The sequence below is a fragment of the Chlorocebus sabaeus genome, chromosome 20 (assembly GCF_047675955.1).
Source record: "Chlorocebus sabaeus isolate Y175 chromosome 20, mChlSab1.0.hap1, whole genome shotgun sequence".
Classification (NCBI taxonomy): Eukaryota; Metazoa; Chordata; class Mammalia; order Primates; family Cercopithecidae; genus Chlorocebus; species Chlorocebus sabaeus.
The window spans coordinates 1,504,287-1,516,565 of record NC_132923.1 but is presented as its reverse complement, the minus strand read 5'-3'; the positions used below and the strand labels follow the sequence as shown (position 1 = coordinate 1,516,565).

Here is a 12,279-nt window from a genome sequence, read left to right as displayed (position 1 = left end):
AGATGTATCCCTTGCTCTCAAGAATTCTACACTTTAATTGGGGAATTAAATTCATACAAACAGTTAAATAACAGTCACTGTGATAACTAATACATTAATAACTCATGCAGTGCCCATATGGAAGCTATTATTATATAGAAAAGGAGATTAATAATAATAATAATTGCATTTAAGTTCTTACTGTGTGCCAGACACTCTTCTAAGTGCTTAAGTGCATTATCTTATTTAATTCTTATGTCAACTCTATGGTGATGGGTTCTGATATCTCCATTTTATAGATGAGAACACTAAGCACAGATTATTTGCCTAAAGTCACACAGCTATGCTATTTCAGACAAAGTAGGTATTCAATAAATGTTTGATACATAGTTTAAAATCTTTGAAGAAAGTTTTAAAGAAAGAACTATCAAAATCAGTGAGTTACACATAGTCAAAAAAGTATGGCATTGAATCCAGCCATGTTCCGTTAAGGAGGTTGTGCATGTAATGCCAGAGAGGATTTTGAGCATGCTGAAATGGATAAACAGCCTTTGGAATGCCCTTTTTAACTGTTTCCACACTAGGAACAGTAGTAACTATGTTCGGCTGCTATTTAAGGCCCCAGACCATTCTTTGCGTTGTAATTTGTGGCCTGGTCAGCATTTACCAAGTCACCATGAGAGTTTTTTGTTCTTTCACTTGAACATATTGTCATAGAAATTTAGTTGTTTCCCCTCATTCTGTGTTGAACCCAAACATGCCTAGAATATTTAGGGTATCCCTGATTTAGATGCTGGGTAATTTGAGGATAGTTGGGTACTCTGGGATGAAAAGGCTTGATGTACTATATGGGAACAAAAGGAGGCAGCAATGGCTTGGTAGGACTCAAGCCACATTTGGTGCAGACGCCTTGCCTTTGGTACACACACGTCTCCTTCTTTGTGTGATGCTCAGCACTCTCAGCAAGGAGACAGTGATAATTACACAATTGGCAGTACAGATTTGGATTATTTTTCTTAATTAGTTTAAGAAATATTACAAAGCCTTCTGTACAAGTTATCTGCCAGGGCTTTAAATCTGTAACTGTAGCTAGAAATAGGATTCTTTCTTATAAGTTACCTAATTCATTATGTTTACACCTCTTCTATTCTTTAAAATAGTCCCAAATTTCCCTGAACAGTGTTTAATTTTGGGGGGGTGTCTTTTAATCATAATTTTTAAACTCAGATGATGTAGAACATGGCTTCCTGTAATACTCTTCTCAAAGTATTGGTTTAAGTCAGTGGTTCTCAATCTGTGTATTGTGGACCCTGGGGTGTGGGTGATGGGGGTAGTAGCCTTATGGCATTTTGCAGAGCATCTGTAAATCCATACTTGAAGCAAGCATTTTCTGTAGACCAAATAAATAATTTGTTTCATATATCTTTGTACAGCTCTTCAAATTTGTATAGCTATACTTCTGACTAATAAACTCCAAGTTCATTTTAAATCTTCACTAAATTCTTAGCAGCCTTTTTCCATCATGTATTTTCTCAATCCACAGAAACTAAAAGGACAACCTTGATGATTTTGGGTGACCATGATATTATTTTATATTAAAAGAGAGCTCTTATATTCAGAAGCCTTTGGGGAGAGACTATGGGTTTTCTAGGTGTAGAATTATATCATCTGTGTGAGAGGTAGTTTGACTTCCTCTCTTCATATTTGGATGCCTTTTATTTCTTTGTTTTGCCTGATTGCTCTGGCTACGACTTGAGCACTTGGGAATTCTTGTTTTTTTTTTTTTTTTTTTTTTCCCTCTACAATATGATGAATATGTATTTTCATAGTGCCAGATTGACTGTAATTTCTTATTGTTATTAAAACCTAACACTTAGTCATATGCTATTTACTTTATGTGTTACTAATTTTTATTTGCGTATTTGGCGTAAACATATTTATGTCTGCTTATGAGTAATTTCTCCATTTTATATGTTTTTACTTCATAAAAGAATGGAGTCTACCTCAAAACAAATTAGGCATCAAAGGAACATACCTCAGAATAATAAGAACCATCTATAGCAAGTCCACAGCCAGCATCATAACGAATGTATGAGAGCTGGAAGCGCATTCCCTTTGAGAACCAGAACAAGACAAGGATGCCCCTCTCACCACTCATATTCAACATAGTGCCGGAAGTTGTAGCCATAGCAGTCAGGCAAGAGAAAGAAATGAAAGGCATCCAAATAGGAAGAGAGGAAATCAAACCATCTCTCTTCACAGACGATACGATTCTATACCTAGAAAACCCATAGTCTCTGCCCAAGTCTCGTAGATCTGATACACAACTTCAGCAAAGTTTTAGGATACAAAATCAATGTACAAAAGTCAGCAGCATTTCTATACCCCAGTAATGTTCAAGCTGAGAGCCAAATCAAGAATGCAATTTCATTCACGATAGCCAAAAAAAGAATATAAAGTACCTGGGAATACAGCAAGCTGGGGAGGTGAAAGATCTCTACAATGAGTATTACAAAGCACTGCTGAAAGAAATCAGAGATGACACAAACAAATGGAAAAACATTCCATGCTCATGGATAGGAAGAATTGATAGTGTTAAAATGGCCATACTGCTCAAAGCAATTTACAGATTTAATGCTATTCCTATCAAACTGTCAATAATATTTTTTACACAATTAGAAAAAACTATTCTAAAGTTCACATGGAACTGAAAAAGAGCCTAAGTAGCCAAAACAGTCCTAAGCAAAAAGAACAAAGTGAGAGGCATCACACTACCTGATTTCAAACTGTACTACAAGGTTACAGTAACCAAAACAGCGTGATACTGGTACAAAAACAGACACATAGACTGATGGATTAGGTTAGAGAACCCAGAAGTAAAGCTGCACCCCTGCAACCATCTGGTCTTTAACAAAAACAGACTGGGGGAAAGGATGCCCTATTCAATAAATGGTGATAACTGGCTAGCCATATGCAGAAGATTGAAAGTGGATCCTTTCCTTTAAGTGTATACAAAACCCAACTCAAGATGGATGAAAGACTTAAATGTACATGCCCAAATTATAAAAACCCTAGAAGAAAATCTAGGAAATACGGTTCTGGACATAGGCCCTGTCAAAGATTTCATGATGAAGACTCCAAAAGCAATTGCAACAAAAACAAAAATCGACAAATGGGACCTAATTAAACAAAAGAGGTTGAGCGTGGTGGTTCACACCTGTAATCCGAGCACTTTGGGAGGCTGAAGGGTGGATCGCTTGAGATCAGGAGTTCAAGACCAGCCTGGCCAATATGGTAAAACCCCATCTCTACTAAAAATACATAAATTAGCCAGGCATGGTGGTGCATGCTTGTAATCCCAGTTACTTGGGAGGCTGAGGCAGGAGAATTGCTTGAACCCAGGAGGCTGCAGGTGCAGTGAGCTGAGATTGTGCCACTGCACTCTAGCTTGGGCGACAGAGCTCAAAAATAAATAAATAAAAATCAATTAAAGAGCTTCTGCACAGCAAAAGAAACTATCAACAGAGTAATAGGACAGCCTACAGAATGGGAGAGAATATTTGCAAACAGTGTATCCAACAAATCTCCAGAATCTATAAGAAACTTAAATTAACAAGCAAAAAACAAACAACCGCATTAAAAAGTGGGCAAAGGGCATGAACAGACACTTGTCAAAAGAAGACATAGACATGGCCAACAAGCGTATGAAAAAATGCTCAACATCACTAATCATTAGAGAAATGCAAATCAAAACCACATTGAGATACCATCTCACATCAGTCAGAATGGCTACTATCAAAAAGTTGAAAAATATCCGATGCTGGTGAGATTGCAGAGAAAAGTGATTGCATATACATTGCTGGTGGGAATGTAAATTGGTTCATCCACTGAATGCAGTTTGTAGATTTCTCAAATAACTTAAAGCAGAACTACCATTTGACCCAGCAGTCCCATTACTGGGTATATACCCCCCAGGGAATATAAAGACACATGCACACATATGTTCATCATAGAACTGTTTGCAATGGTAAAGACATGGAATCAAGCTAGATGCCCCTCAGTGGTGAACTAGATAAAGAAAATGTACATATACACCATTCAATACTACACAGCCATAAAAAAGAATGAAATCATGGTCTTTGCACCAACATGGATGGAGCTGGAGGCCATTGTCCTAAGATAATTAACGCAGGCATGGAAAACCAAATACCGCTTGCTCTCTTTTATAAGTGGGAGCTATACATTGAGTACACATAGACATAAAAAGGGAACAATAGACAACAGGGGCTACTTTTTTTTTTTGAGACGGAGTCTCACTCTGTCTCCCTGGCTGGAGTACAGTGGCCCGTTCTCAGCTCACTGCAAGCTCCGCCTCCGGGGTTTACACCATTCTCCTGCCTCAGCCTCCCAAGTAGCTGGGACTACAGGCGCCCGCCACCTCACCCGGCTAGTTTTTTGTATTTTTTAGTAGAGACGGGGTTTCACCGTGTTAGCCAGGATGGTCTTGATCTCCTGACCTCGTGATCCGCCTGTCTCGGCCTCCCAAAGTGCTGGGATTACAGGCTTGAGCCACCGCGCCCGTCCAACAGGGGCTACTTTTGAGGGTGGAGGACACAAGGAGGGTGAGGATCAAAAAATTCCCTGTTGGGTACTGTGCTCATCACCTGAGTGATGAAATAATCTGAGTGCCAAACACCTGTGACATGCAATTTATCCATGTAACAAATCTGCATGTGTACCCCCTGAACCTAAAGTAAAAGTTGGGGGAAAGAAAAACTGAGTCCAAGGGAAAATAAGAAGGTAAAAATGTTTAATCATCATTTATGCCCAAGTATTAATACATATTCTCTACTCCAAATCCATGAAATTATTTTTAGATCTTCTTATCTGGGATAAAATGCTGCTTATTGTATTCTGCTACTTTCAGTGTGTTTTTTGAGGCCATCTGAAATAAGGGCTTTGCTTTTATAAGTTATCTTTTTTAGCTAAGACAGATGTTCTTGACAAACAGGTGTTCTGAATCTTTATTTTGATTTTTAGTTTTCCCCGATCCTTTGAAATACTGAGCTGAGTTTTACATGTGTCAACCTGTTTGAAAGCATAATGTTTTTTTTTTTCTTAAGTTATAAATTTACATGGGATTTTAGTTGCCAGTTATTTTAGTACCTTCATTTTGTTAGATAGGCTCAAGCAGCTGTGGATGTTAGGCAAGGCTTTCAACACCTTGTAAAAATCTGCCAGATCTGAAAAGAAGCACTTAGCAGGCAAGTAAAATTTTTAATAGATTAGTGTTATGAGTTGTATAAGTCTTTAGGTTAATGGTACAGGTTTAGTACCCCTTAAATGAAATGCTTGCAACCAGAAGTGTTTCAGATTTTGGGTACTTTTGGATTTTAGAATATTTGCATATATATAATGAGATATCTTGGGGACAGAACCCAAGTCTAACATGAAATTCATTTATGTTTCATGTATATCTTATACACATAGCCTGAAGGTAATTTTTATATAATATTTTAAATAAGTTTGTGTATGAAACAAAGTTTGCATACATTGAACCATCAGAAAGCACAGTTGTCACTATCTCATGTGGACAATCTGTAGTTGTTTGGCACCACCATCATTCCTGGCTCTAAATTCATATGCTACTGACAAGCAATCATTTTGTTACACTTATTCACAAATTCACACGTAAGAACTTAACAAAAATTATGACATACCATAATACAGTGGAAAAATAATGTGTACAGGGTAACTAGACAGGACAGTAGAATCACCAGAATAGAAGTGTCAGCTACTACACAACAGCAACAACAAAAAATGGCAGCTTTCAGTCTCTGCCTTTGATGCTATGTTTTCATTAAAAGCCTACTGTACCCTCTATTTTATGTCTTCAGGTGAGAAGAAACATCAGAAGCCGTTGAGGGACTGGAAGTGGGTCCTCTAGGGATGAGGAGGCATTCTGTTGGATGACTTCTAGAAATGTTTTCTATGGAGTCATCTGCCTCATTAACAAGTTTTTGTCTTAGAAGTCTCTTTTTGATTTTATAAACTGACATGATTTCTTTTTCTGTTATGACTGTATGCTGCTTTAGTCATTCACTAGGCCCATCACACATTTTTACCATGCCATCTATAGGCACTTTTTCTGCTGAGTTAACAACACCATCTTCATTGTCATTTTTACAGATTGAGTATCCCTTATCCAAAATACTTGGGACCAGAAGTGTGGAGTTTTCCACTTGTGGAGTTGTGTCAGCACTCAAAAAGTTTTGGATTTTGGAGCATTTTGGATTTTGGGTTTTTGGATTAAGGATGTTCAACCTCTACTAATGCTCCTCAAATTAGCATAAATTTAAAATAATGATACATCCAAAGACTCTGAAAAGAATTGAAGGCCATTTTTGGGGGAAGAGGGAAAGGGCTGGTGTTATCTACAGACTATTTTGAATCACAGATTTATGTTTACCGTGATTGTTAGCTAAAATTTAATCTCAAATGGTTTTAAGTTTTTTGGTATTTGTAGTCCTTTTTTTTTTTTTTGTCCTTTTTAGGGATCTGCCTGCCTCAGCCTCCCAAGTAGCTAAGACTCGAGGTACATACCACCATACCATACCCGGCTAATTTTTACATTTTTTTTTTGTAGAGACAGGGTATCACTATGTTGCCTTGCCTGGTCTCAAACTCCTGGCCTCCCAAAGCACTGGGATTACAGGTGTGAGCCACAGTGCCTGGCCTGTAGCTCCTTCTTCTTCTAATACTGAGTTACTATTACTACGTTTATGTTCAGATATTTTTGGTGTTGTGTGCATTTGTAAATCATATTAATTTAGAATACATGACTCTCCATGTTCAGTGTAAAAGATTTGTTATTTATAATAAGACAAATCCTTTTAGCACCAACAAATTTCAGAGGTTAATTCTTAGAAATCCAGGGATTACAGCAAATTTGATAGCTATTTAGTTGATAAAGATAAATAAGAAAGTATATTGTTAATGATAGTTCAAAGAGATGAATTTAGTTGGTCCCATTAAAAACATAACAAAGTCACCATAAGTGTGTGCTGCTTTTGATCCAATGTTTTAACTGATGGTATCAAATCCCTTGGTGTTGATCTTACCCATTACGTCTGCAGAAGAGACCTAATTATAAGCTGCTTCCCCTGCCACAACAGTTGTGTACCTTCTGATTGCTTTTCTTTTTTCTAATGCAGGTCAGACGGTTTTGCTATCTCAGCCTACTGTGGTACAACTTCAAGCACCTGGAGTTCTGCCCTCTGCTCAGCCAGTCCTTGCTGTTGCTGGGGGAGTCACACAGCTACCTAATCACGTGGTGAATGTGGTACCAGCCCCTTCGGCGAATAGCCCAGTGAATGGAAAACTTTCTGTGACTAAACCTGTCCTACAAAGTACCATGAGAAATGTGGGTTCAGATGTAAGTTTTGAAACTTAGTGCTTCTCTTAATGCCTGATTTAAAAACCAACAAAAAACACCTTTTGCTTTTGTTGCCTTTTTTTTTTTTTTTTTTAGAGTTTCTTATATTGCATCAAATAAAAGAGTGTGCTGAATTGCACATCTAGTCTTTGGAGGAAAATTAGGGTAAGGCTTACTATGTTAGAATCTAAGTGAAAAGGTTTTTGAAAGTCTGAAGTGGTTTGATGAAAAGCGAAGTATGCACACCTCCCTCTTTTTTACTTCTTCTTTAGAACCAACCCTCTTATTACTCTTTTCAAGCCCTTACACCCTCAACCCAATCATCCATTAATATTTTACAGATTCAAAGTTTCCTGATTGAAATGTTTTAGCAACTCTTCAGATAAGAGTCTATAGACTACTTTTTAGGCGGGTTTTATATTTAGCTTTCTTCCTTGCCCTTTTGAAGGGTTTTCACCACTTCATAATGATGACTTGCTACTGCTAGGAATTCTGTCTCTTCGTGATTATTTGGTACTTTCCCATTTTTGCAAACCTTTAAATTTTCTAGCATGTTGTAGGGATTTCTTATGATTTATAAATCACATGGTTTCCTAAGACCTGTCACTCTCTAAAGCCAGTGACCGCACTTGTGAACTAACCCTTGCCTTCTTTCAAAATGATTGGAAATAACTCATGTTATGTATTAAACAGTAATTGAACATTTTGGTCCTAAAATTTAATGAATGTTATATAGTGAAACAGTGGATTCTCTAAAGTTATGATTGGGAAAGCAAAGTGTGTATGTTTTCTTTAAAATAAAAATGGATACTCCTAGTTGTTAATACTACTACTTCATCCTTTCTTTAGGTAGAATGCATTTGAAAAGTAATTTTAAAATCCTGTTGGTTATGCAAGGTTGTTTATCAGACTACTGTCTGATCTGTCTACCAGAATTTATTAACCGGCATGTCAGTGACCCATTTAATTATAAAATTGCTCCACAGTTGCATGAACAGTAATCTCAGCCAGCAATATTGTAAAAATTCATAACAAAGGAATATTGTCCAGTGAAAGGAGAGCATCCAATTTCTAGAATAAGAGTCCCATCGTTTGTATAGGTATTGAAAACAATGCATGTCAAGACATGGAATAGGAAAATTAGTGTTGCTATGAGACTAGAGATCGTGGACAGTACACGATTAGGCTTGACTGTTATGTTGGTTTGTTTTGAGGACTAGAAGAGGTAAGCACAATGCTTGTGGTGTAATAGGCTCTAATACATAGTGTGTGTTTCAGTTGAAGATGAAACAATATGTTGCTGGGATGGGAAGGTGGTGAGCACAGGATAGAGGCAACTGGATTGGCAAAATGTTGATAATCATGGAAGCTGGGTGTTTATTTTTCTATCCTTTTGGTGCATGGAAAAATTTCTACAATATGTAAAAAAAAAAATGACAACAACAAAAATCCAAAAGCTTTCTGTGATATTTTCAATTAAAAAGTTGTGTGACCAATAAGAAAAGAGTATGGTTTTCATGGGAGACCAACCAGGTTAAGAATGATGAAAAAGGATTTTTTAAAATAATCCTTCGAAATTTGTTTTTAATACTCTTTAAATTATGAACTTGAATGTTTCTTATATTACCAAATGAAACTTGCAACAGAAAATATCCAAAGTTGCCTTTATGTAATATGTTAGTACATTTAAAAATTTTTTTTTTTGGTTTTGTTTTTGTTTTTTTGAGACAGAGTCTCGCTCTGCCGCCCAGGCTGGAGTGCAGTGGCCAGATCTCAGCTCACTGCAAGCTCCGCCTCCCGGGTTTACGCCATTCCCAGCCTGCCTCAGCCTCCCGAGTAGCTGGGACTACAGGCGCCCGCCACCTCGCCCGGCTAGTTTTTTGTATTTTTTAGTAGATACGGGGTTTCACCGTGTTAGCCAGGATGGTCTCGATCTCCTGACCTTGTGATGCGCCCACCTCGGCCTCCCAGAGTGCTGGGATTACAGGCTTGAGCCACCGCGCCCGGCTAAAATATTTTTATGAAATATTTTAGACATGAAAAAAAGATAAAGACTAATAGAACTTTAAAAATACATAGGTCAACAGTATATCACTGTTGTTAAAAAATATTAACAATATTAATTTAAGTCATCCCAAACATGGAAAAGTCCAGAAAAGCATAGCTAGGATGGGGAGAATATCTAGAAACCATGCCATAGGTAGAGGAGTGGGTTAAGGGTTGGAATGATTCAGTAAACTGAAGAAGAGAGGATGGAAAGTAGACCGGGGAGCCATCTTCCAGGAAAGGAAGATTGTTATGTGGAAAATAGAATTGTTTGGCTTGTTCCAGAAGAGTTATCTGGAACAGGCGCAGGAAAGATATAGAAAGGTTTCTTCTAAACATGAGGTTTTTGGATACAGTCATTGTATTTAAAAACCAGAAGAGCACCCCCCGCCTTTTTTTTCCCCCACTTTTAGGCTTACTGTCTGAATAAAGAGCATCTTAATGTTGGCAATCATCACTGTATGCCATTGACCCATTTTATACTCTCTAAACATAGTCCAATTAATTATATATTGGTCTATTACCCAGACATCCTTTATTAGTTGTCTGGTGTGAAAGACCGTGTCTGTTCAGCTTTTGTACTCTTAAGGGGGCTCTGTAAATTTAAAGTATTTTTAATGAACTATTTTAGACATGAAAAAAGATAAAGATTAATTAGAACTTGAAAAATATATAGGTCAACAGTATATCACTGTTAAAAATATGAGAAAATATAGAACCAATAAATACTGCTAGAAACAAAAGCTAATACTTATTAGTTCTATGTTTTCCTATCTCACACATCCCCCAGTTCTTCCATGTTAATTAAGACTTTGTCAGCAAAGTCTCAATGTATGAATGTAAAATGTATGAGTGTGTACATTTATTGTATGAATGTGCATTTAGATTATGTTAATTTTTTAACAGTGATATACCATTGACCTGTGTATTTTTAAAGTTCTAATTAGTCTTTATCTTTTTTCGTGTCTAAAATATTTCATTAAAAATACTTTAAATTTACAGAGCCCCCTTAAGAGTACAAAAGCCGAATAGACACAGTCTTTTCAAAGTTTAGAATTGACAGGATTATAAAAGAAAGATTCAAGTACTTTATGTTTAATGCAAAGAGACCTAAGGACAATTAGAATAATTTTCTAGTCAACCTGCATTGAGGTTTTTGTGCTTATTTTTACTTGGCCAGCACATTGAGACATGAGCCAAGCCTTTCAATATGAGGTTTTTTTTTTTGGTAGAAATTTTGACTGAATGTTTATTTCAAGTAAAGAAGCATTAGTCTCTCCTAGCAGCAGGCCAACCCACTCAGGAACCCAAAGTAAATCTGTTCCAGAAGGTGTCGCAGAGCAGAACTTTGATCAGCTTGTGTAGTCTTCTGCATTAGTAACTTTGTTGACCTCAGTATTACATGTGTCTGTTAAAACACTAGTCCTGTTAAATTAGGATAAATTTGAATTAATATAAATTCCTAATTTAAAATGGTCAAAAAGAAAATGTTTTTATCATATACTTTTTGTACTTTTAAACCAAAAGTATGGTGAAAAAATTATAAATCACCAAGAAAAAAAATCATATCAGTTTTTTGTGGCTTTGTAATGCTGACATGGCTTCTTTTTCTACCTTTTTTAGTTCTTTTGTTTGGCTGATTTCACTCTCTAGAGGCCTGCTACTGCCATGGGTAGCGTTTTTAGCATACCATATTCTGCAAACTGCATTAAATGCCACATTTTCTGTTATGAAACAGTTTGCCTGGTTCAAATTATAATCTTACTCTTCCTGCCTTTTGCTGGCAAATCTGTTTTGTTTAACTCTTGGAGACCTCACCTAAGTTTTCAAGAAATATGGTTTGTTTTTGACTGTGATCCTGATGGAAAAAATGAACATGATCTCTCATTTCAGTGTAGAAGTTCTCTGTGCAGTTTCTTAATAAATGGCAATCTTGGAACTACAAAGTTGACTTTATAGGAGAGCATGCTTATCTTTCTTTAAAGGGCTATTTAATGTTGCCACACGTCAAACCAAGGGCTTAACAACAAGCAGTCTGTTTAAATCTGCATTGCACTCACTACTTCCACCTACCCATCATAATCCCATAAAGTTTATGAAACATTACTGCCCTGGTTTTAAGGTTATAGGAATTACATTGTTTTAGTTATTGGCACAAAAGACCAGAAAAAAAAGTGGTAAAATTCTACATTTTCCACAGTGGGCCACATTGGAGCAAATACTTTTAGTGGAAATCACCAAATGGGAATAATGGAAAGAAAAGTTTCCAGAACTAATACAGAACTAGAAATAACCTCAGATGTGAGGTTGATGAAGGAATACAAACTACCGTTAGGAGCCTCCTTCCTTCCGGCTCAGTCACCCCACTGAATACCTTCCAAACTCTTCATCACCTTTCACCCTGTTTCTAAATCCTATAGTTAGGAAACTTGATCCCCTCCATCCCAAAATGACTACCTTTTGGGAATCCCTGCCTTGGGTTCCTAGAACCATCATGAGAAGGTAGGTGCTGGGGGGAATCCTTTTCTACTGGTTTGCAGGTATTAGAAATGGCGTGAAGGGGATTCTCCTGTCATACCAAATTAGAACTTTGTAGTTCCTTTCTCTAGAATTGGTGTACAGTTAATTTAGGGATTTCAGGTATTTTTAGTATTGTTCTATGGAAGTGATGTGATATGGGCCTAGATGGGTGCCCTGCACACAGTGTTCCTCTCTTGCAGTGGAGGAATGTGAGCTTGGAGAATCTATCATGCTTATAGCAAGCAGAAAGCAAGCCTCCTCATTGTCCAGAGGGAGATTTTATCTCATCCTTCAAGGTT

General features: G+C 37.0%; 1 protein-coding gene across 3 annotated transcripts in view; it reads left to right on the top strand.

The window, feature by feature from the left end:
• ATF6 (activating transcription factor 6) overlaps nt 1–12,279 on the top strand; it is a 188,473-nt gene that overhangs the window by 29,789 nt on the left and 146,405 nt on the right. For all 3 annotated transcript variants that reach the window (XM_007976372.3, XM_073008194.1, XM_073008195.1), the window contains exon 7: nt 7,194–7,414. In XM_007976372.3, coding sequence (XP_007974563.3) covers nt 7,194–7,414 — 221 coding nt within the window. The remainder of the gene's footprint in view (nt 1–7,193; nt 7,415–12,279) is intronic.